At 36.7% G+C, this 8,184-nt stretch overlaps 2 protein-coding genes across 2 annotated transcripts in view; both read left to right on the plus strand.

The window, feature by feature from the left end:
* LOC105312640 (mucin-like protein) overlaps window positions 1–1,041 on the plus strand; it is a 3,593-nt gene extending 2,552 nt beyond the window's left edge. Inside the window, exons 5-6 of the mRNA XM_019996063.1 lie at window positions 300–551; window positions 884–1,041. Coding sequence (XP_019851622.1) covers window positions 300–551; window positions 884–1,041 — 410 coding nt within the window. The remainder of the gene's footprint in view (window positions 1–299; window positions 552–883) is intronic.
* Window positions 1,042–6,951: 5,910 nt separating this feature from the next.
* LOC105312641 (cadherin-23-like) overlaps window positions 6,952–8,184 on the plus strand; it is an 8,810-nt gene continuing 7,577 nt past the window's right edge. Inside the window, exons 1-2 of the mRNA XM_019996064.1 lie at window positions 6,952–7,075; window positions 7,522–8,092. Of these exons, the coding sequence (XP_019851623.1) occupies window positions 6,952–7,075; window positions 7,522–8,092 (695 nt within the window). The remainder of the gene's footprint in view (window positions 7,076–7,521; window positions 8,093–8,184) is intronic.

Here is an 8,184-nt window from a genome sequence, read left to right on the forward strand (position 1 = left end):
AATATTCCCTGATACATATACATGTTCTTATGTTGTGTAGCAAGTTTGAGCTGATTCCGATCACATTTAGATTTTTTACGAATTTTTAAAATTGCAAAAAAAATCAGACAAAAGCCGGCCCCTGTACTATAATAGTACATAGTCTTTGCTTCTTATAAGTTTAGGAAACTTTTGTATGTAGAAACCCAACATGCAAGTGTATGTATATGTACATTATACATGTATATATACATTTAAATTTTTATTCTCTCTCTCTCTCTCTCTTTCCCTCTCTTAATTTCTCCTTCTTCTCTCCTAAGGGCAAGTATCAGAGACCCAGTCGATATTCCACTATCATTCACAATACACTTATGAACTATACAATATACTCACCACTCCTACTTTTGGTCTTGTATTACTAGAGAACAACCCCACCCTTAACACCACTGCTGTGACAACCTGTGGTACTGATTATGGCTGTCTGTACGATATCAGTTTAACCATGGATACTAATCTTGGGCGTACCACTCGTATCATAAGACAAAATAATCAGAAAATAAGAGAAAATTTAGGTAATGCGATTAAATTATTATTTACATGTGCCATACATGTAAAACACTACACTGTGTTTTAGCATGTGTACATATTTTGATTGTTTTTTTCAGTAAACAAGTATTGAATAGATTTAACTTAATGATATTCACAAGGTGTGTATTGGTTTCCTGTTCTAATGATTGTAGCCATGATTATTATTAGAGACTATTTTTGTTGCTGTTTTTATTGTTTTTCTATTATTATACATGTACATGCTTGATACATATACCTATAACTTGCTTCATTTTTGTTATTAACCTGTTGATTATTTTATTATCATTATTTTATTACTATTGTTGTAATTTTGTAGTTAATTTTCCTCCAGTCATTACTGGTGATAGAACTATTACAGTGACAGTAGGAGACACACCCACTACAGTACAATATATTGGAGAGGATCCTAACACCAATAATGAAACTATCATTAGAATCAAAGTAAGGAAGAGAGAGAGAGAGGGATGTGTATAGTAATGAGAGATGAGACATGATTTTGAACAAATAAAAATTTGTAAAGAATCAAGAATTGATTTAAATCAGCGTAAACTTTCTACACGGCATAAGAACATGTATATGCAATAGGAAAAATTATTAAAATGGAGAGTTCTCTCCTCTTCGATTTTGGCGAAGTTTATTCCGAGACTTGCATGTACTATAGTACAGAGACTTTGTGTTCTTTTTATAACTATCATTTAAACTCACTTATCATGCCATGATTTACATTATTATGTACAAAGTACACAAACTGTGACATTTATACCCTATGGTTAACTGTAAAGGGGAGGTTGATACTGCATGAGCTTTGAGTAAAGCTGATACCAAGTTTTGTAATACTTAATCTAATACACACTTTTGTGTTTTGTCAATTGCTCCTCTGTTATTGGTGTGTCACGTTAGTGAATATAGTAACCTTAGTCACAAGATCTTTGAATATATTTAAGAAATCGCCCACTCTTTGTGCCTAGCTGATCTTCTTTAGTCTTTCTCTCCTCCTTCCACCTTCTTCATTTTGCTTTACATAAACAATTTTGTTCTTTTCTTGAAATGGCAACCGCACCATCTTCATCTTCTTCTCCTGGTCTCCTCAAACTGGAGGAACAGCTCACCTGTCCTGTGTGTCTTGAACACTATACTGACCCTAAGACTTTACCTTGTCTACATTCATTCTGTGAGCACTGTCTGGAGGGATTTCCTCTGGAAGAGAGGAATGAGACCTATTACCTCTCTTGTCCCACTTGTCGTCATTGTACAGAGTTACCAGAAGAAGGAGTAGGAGCCTTTCCTGTAGCATTTATTCTCAACAACCTCAAAGAGATATACAGTCTAATGAAGAAAGTAGCTGATCCTGAACAGGTCACCTGTGACAACTGTACTACAGCTAATGCCACTGGATACTGCAAAGACTGCAGTAAGTTTATGTGTCCTGAATGTATCTCTACCCACAAGAAATGGACCGACTTTTCTAACCATCAGCTGACAAGTCTTAATGAGGTGACAGCCTCTGATGTCTCTTCTACTTCTCAATTGCTAGCTCCAGCTAAACAGGAGGCAACCCCCACTTGCTCCACTCATAACAAGAAAATGAAGCTCTACTGTGAAACATGTGATAGTGTAGTATGCCATGATTGTGCTATACTCATTCATAAAGGTCACACATATAACCTAATAGATAATAGTTTTACTAAACACAAAGAAGCACTGGAGAAATCTCTTAATCCGATAAAAGAGAAAATTGAAGGACTCAAGAAGGTCCTGTCTGCTCTAGCAGAGAAAGAGGGTGAGATCAGAGAGAGAGGAGAAGGAGTCTTAGAAGAAATACATGAAATGGTAGAGGAAATGATGAATGATTTAAAAAAGAAACTGACTGAGCAGGCAAAGAGGGTCACTGATGATAAGCTAAATGTGCTGTCAGAACAAATGAAATCAGCAGAAAAGAGTTTGCGTCTTCTGGAGGATGTTGAGAATTATGTGGAACAGAGTCTGAAGACAGGCAGCTCTCAACAAGTCCTGAGGTCTAAGAAACAGATGATGGAGCGTATGAGTGAAGTTACTGTAGGGATCAATGTGGAGGAGTTACATCCAAAGGAAAAAGTTGACTTTGTATTGAGTAAAAATATCAAATTTCTACATCAAATTGGAGATATTGTTTTACTACAACAGTGTAGAGTGAAGAAGATTGATTGTATTACACCTGCTGGCAAAGTAGTTTCGTTTTCACTATCAATGGAGGCACCAGATTCATCTGTTTTGTGTTTTCCCCTCTCTTCTCTGAGGTGTAGTCTAGTACCAGTTGGTAAAGGTGATCAACCCATTCACACTACAGTCACTACCACCAGCAATCCTGGAGTGTATAGGATAAAGTGTAACCCTTCAACCAGTGGTACTCATACAGTAAAAGTACAAGTATATGATGTACACCTTGAGGATACCTCACTAGTCATCCCTATCAATCCTTACCTTGATAACATCACTCCAGTACGTACTATAACTGAGCTTAATTATCCCTCTGGAGTTGTTGTAACTGATGATAATCATGTTATAGTAACTGAGTATCATGGTAACTGTGTAACAATACTGGATAGAGAAGGAAAGAAAATGAAATCATTAGGACTAGGGGAAGGAAGAAGTGGTAATGTCAAGTTTTTTTCTCCTCGTGGTGTAGCCATTACTCCAGACAAATTCATTCTTGTATCTGATAATCACAGGATCCAGAAGATAAGCATGGATGGATACCTTATAGCATCAGTTGGTAAGAAGTGTAAGGGCAATAGACCACTGCAGTTCAATACTCCTCATGGTATAGCCATTTCTCCTATAACAGGACAGGTTTATATTGCTGATTGGTTTAATCATCGTATACAAGTCTTGAATCCTGATCTAACCTTCTCTCATTCATTTGGTAGTGAAGGTAAAGCTAATGGACAGTTTCAGCTACCACATGACATTGCTATTGACAGTCAAGGATTAGTGTATGTTGCTGATTATGGTAATCATCGCATTCAGAAGTTCTCTCAAGATCGTAATTTCTTGAGTCAGTTCGGTACTAAAGGTTCTGGTCCTGGACAGCTTAATAGTCCAAATGGTATAACAATAGACACTGCAGCTACTGGTCTAGTGTATGTTAGTGAATGGGGCAATCATCGTATATCAGTCTTCACTAGTGATGGTGCTTTTGTTAGCAAGTTTGGATGTGAAGGCAGTAATATTGATCATTTTAACTATCCTTATGAATTATCTTTAGATAAAGATGGATTCTTGCATGTTTGTGATTCTGGTAATAGCCGGCTTGTTGTTTATTAGAATGACTTTTATTTTGTAATAAAATTTTTAATGAGTATAAGAGTGTAATAATTGTTTTGTTAAAATCACATTAAAAAAATTATATGGTTGTTATGATGAATGATTTTTGTACACTGTCATAACTTCCTTCAGTCACTAAAACTTATGAATATCTTAAAAGGTCATCAGGGCTGTCTTTGCTTCATTCTTTTGGTCTTTCATTTTGACTTCTTCATTTTCTTATTGTTTTTTCTTGCTCTATCTTCATTTACCATCTACGTTTATCTCTCTTCCTTACAATTTTAAATGGCAACCAAACCATCTTCATCTTCTTCTCCTGGTCTCCTCAAACTGGAGGAACAGCTCACCTGTCCTGTGTGTCTTGACCACTATACCAACCCTAAGACTTTACCTTGTCTACATTCATTCTGTGAGCACTGTCTGGAGGGATTACCTCTGGATAAGAAGAATGAGACCTATTACCTCTCTTGTCCCACTTGTCGTCATTGTACAGAGTTACCAGAAGATGGAGCAGGAGCCTTTCCTGTAGCATTCACTATCAATAATCTCAAAGAGATGTACAGTCTAATGAAGAAGACAGCAGTTTTGCCTAATCCTCAAGAGGCCACATGTATTGATCATGGAAAGCCTTTGGAGTTCTTTTGTGAAACATGTGATACAGTAATCTGTTCTCACTGTCCATTTCGTAATCACAAACATCATCAATATGACTTAATCACTGACAGTTACACTAAACACTATCAAAAGTTAAGAGAATGTCTATCACCAGTTGAGGGAAAGAAGGAAGCACTTAAGAAGGTCCTGTCTGCTCTAGCAGAGAGAGAGGGTGAGATCAGAGAGAAAGGAGAAGGAGTCTTAAAAGAAATACATGAAATGGTAGAGGAAATGATGAATGTTCTTCGTGAGTCAGAGAGGAAACTGACTGAGCAGGCAAAGAGGGTCACTGATGCTAAACTAAAGGTGCTGTCAGAGCAACTGAAATCAGCAGAAATGAGTTTGAGTGTTCTGGAGGATGTTGAGGATTATGTGGAACAGAGTCTGAAGACAGGCAGTCCTCAACAAGTCCTGAGGTCTAAGAAACAGATGATGGAGCGTATGAGTGAAGTTACTGCAGGGATCAATGTGGAGGAGTTACATCCAAAGGAAAAAGCTGACTTTGTATTGAGTAAAGATATCAAATCGCTACATCACATTGGAGATATCATGACCTCTACTGAACTACAGCAGTATAGAGTGAAGAAAGTTGGTCGTATTACACCTGCTGGCGAAGCAGTTTCGTTTTTACTAACAGTGGAGGTACCAGATTCTTTTCCCGTCTCTTCTCTAAGGTGTAGTCTAGTACCAGTTGGTAAAAGTGATCAACCCATTCACACTACAGTCACTACCATCAGCACTGATCCTGGAGTTTATAGGATACAATGTAACCCTTCAACACGTGGTACTCATACAGTAAAAGTACAAGTATATGATGTACACCTTGAGGATACCTCACTAGTCATCCCTTTCAATCCTTACCGTGATAACATCACTCCAGTACATGCTATAATGCTTAAGCTTCCCTGGGGAGTTGCTGTAAGTGATGATAATCATGTTATAATAACTGACAATAATGGTCAGTGTGTAACAATACTGGGTAGAAGAGAAAAGAGAGGGAAATCATTAGGAGGGAAAGGAGGAAGTGGTAATGTCAAGTTTCGTTCTCCTCGCGGTATAGCCATTTCTCCAGAAAAATTAATTTTTGTATCTGATGATCATGGAATCCAGAAGATAAGCATGGATGGATACCTTATATCATTAGTTGGTGAGAAAGGCAGTGGACCACTACAATTTAGTACTCCTTCTGGTATAGCTATTTCTCCTATAACTGGACAAGTTTATGTTGCTGATAGTGGTAATCATCGTGTACAAGTTTTGAATCCTGATCTAACCTTCTCTCATTCATTTGGTAGTATAGGATTAGCCAATGGACAATTTCAGTATCCACGTGACATTGCTATTGACAGTCAAGGATTAGTGTATGTTGCTGATAGGGATAATGATCGCATTCAGAAGTTCTCTCCAGATGGAAAGTTTGTAGGTCAGTTTGGAAATAAAATAATTGGCTCTGGAAAGCTTAATCAGCCAGTAGGTATAACAATAGACACTGCAGCTACTGGTCTAGTGTATGTTAGTGATGGCATTAATCGTATATCAGTCTTCACTAGTAATGGTGTGTTTGTTAGGAATTTTGCAAGAAGAGGTAAAAGTATTCGATATCAGTTTTATCAACCTTATGGATTGGCATTTGATAAAAATGGATTTTTGTATGTTTGTGATTCTGGTAATGGCCGAGTTGTTGTTTTTTAGACTGAATAAATTTGCTAGCTAAATTTTTGACTTGTATCACATTTTTATTTTTTAAATAATTATTTCAAATTGATTTTTTAGCTTCTTTGTTGAGTGTTATGCATGTAGTGGCAATCTTATGTGTAAAAAATCTAATTTCGATTTGAATCAGCTCAAACTTTCTACACAAAATAAGAAATTGTATATGCATCAGAAAATATTATAAAAATTAAAAGTTCTCTCCTTTTCATTTTTGGCAAAATTTGGCCTGAGACCATGTGCTACAATAGTACAGGGACTTTGGTCTGATTTTGTAGCAACTTTAAGAATTCATAAAAAAATTTAATTGTCATTGGAATTGGCTCAAATACTGAGCTTTAGTATAATAAATCCAAATAATTGAAGTAGTAAATATTATATTGCTACTAACAACAAATATAATTACTTTCACCTTCCTTCTCTCCCCCCTCTCTCTCTCCCTGTAAACAGGATCCAGTACCAGCTGGTATACAATTAAATTCAAGTGGTTCCCTCCACATTGACATCTCCTCCCTCCCTACCTCTCCACTCTACATAGCATCAACTGACTCAACCAACATCACTACTTTACAAAGAATATCAATCCTTCTCTGCAAGTGTAGTAATAATGGAACATGCAGCAACAACTTAACAAACTTACCTCTGAATAATAATGGACACACTCGTCTTCTCTGTTCATGTCCTCATGGTTTTGCTGGTGATTATTGTCAGATTGATATGCGTGGTTGCATTCATAATGATCCCTGCCCTACATATACTAGTTGTGTTGGAGGAGTTGATGAGTATAGTTGCACTAATTGTGCTAGTGGCTTTACTGTTGATACTGATAATAAATGCATTGGTAAGTAAATGAAATAAAAAGATAATTTGATATTTTATATTTGACATTATAGCATTGTAAAGGGTTAATTATTATTTACCAGGAAATGTGTAGCAGCATGAAGCATAACTTTAGAAAGTAATAACTCAAAAAATTGAAGTCGGAATCAGCTCAAACTTTTTACACAGCATAAGTACATCAATATGTATCAGAAAATGTAATAAAAATTGGGTGTGATTTTTTTAGCCATTTTTCAGAAAAAACCATGGGCTTATATATAGTACAGGTGTTTTTTTTTAATTTTTGGCATTTTTAAAAATGGCTGTAACTTGAAAAATTGAAGTCGGAATCAGCTCAAACTTGCTACACAGCATTAGGGCATCAATATGTATCAGAAAATGTAATAAAAATTATCAAGCATGTACATGTATTTATTTTTATTTTTATTTTTTATTTTACTTTTACAGAAATTAATCTCTCCTCCCCATCATTCTCATCCACTATACTCAGCACTCTCTCCCTCTCGAGGCTCCTCCCCTCAGACACGCCCATCCTAACGATATCAGCCACCGACCCTGATCCTTCTAACACTGGTCACGTGACCTATCACATGACCCGATCTCCCCATGCATTGCCTCCTAATACTTCAGACGGTGTTACTATTTTTAGTATCAACAATGAGACTGGCGTCATTACTTCATTGAAACCACTATTCTTTCAACCCTTCAGTACTTACCTGTTGCATATAGTAGCTAGGGACGGGGGACTTTCCCCTAAAAGTACATCCCACATGATAGTTGTTACCATAACAGATGTACCCCTTCCCTCTCCAGTTTTAACCTCCCCAGGGGTAACGTTGACAATTAGTGAAAATAAACCCCCTGGGGCCGAAATTGCTAATATTAACTGTACAGAGATCAACACGATCGGTAGTGAATTTACAGAGTTAAGTATAGCCATTCTTCATGGTAATACTAATGATACATTCTCAATTAATGGCTCTAGACTGGTGACTGCTGTACCCATTGACTTTGAAGAGTTTCAATCTTTTTCACTTAATATCTCCTGTACCAATTCCTTCAGTGCTACAGTTACGCTACTAGAAACAGTCATAGTCCTCAACCTCAACG

Source organism: Amphimedon queenslandica, unplaced genomic scaffold (assembly GCF_000090795.2).
Source record: "Amphimedon queenslandica unplaced genomic scaffold, v1.1 AMPQUscaffold_13423, whole genome shotgun sequence".
NCBI lineage: Eukaryota > Metazoa > Porifera > Demospongiae > Haplosclerida > Niphatidae > Amphimedon > Amphimedon queenslandica.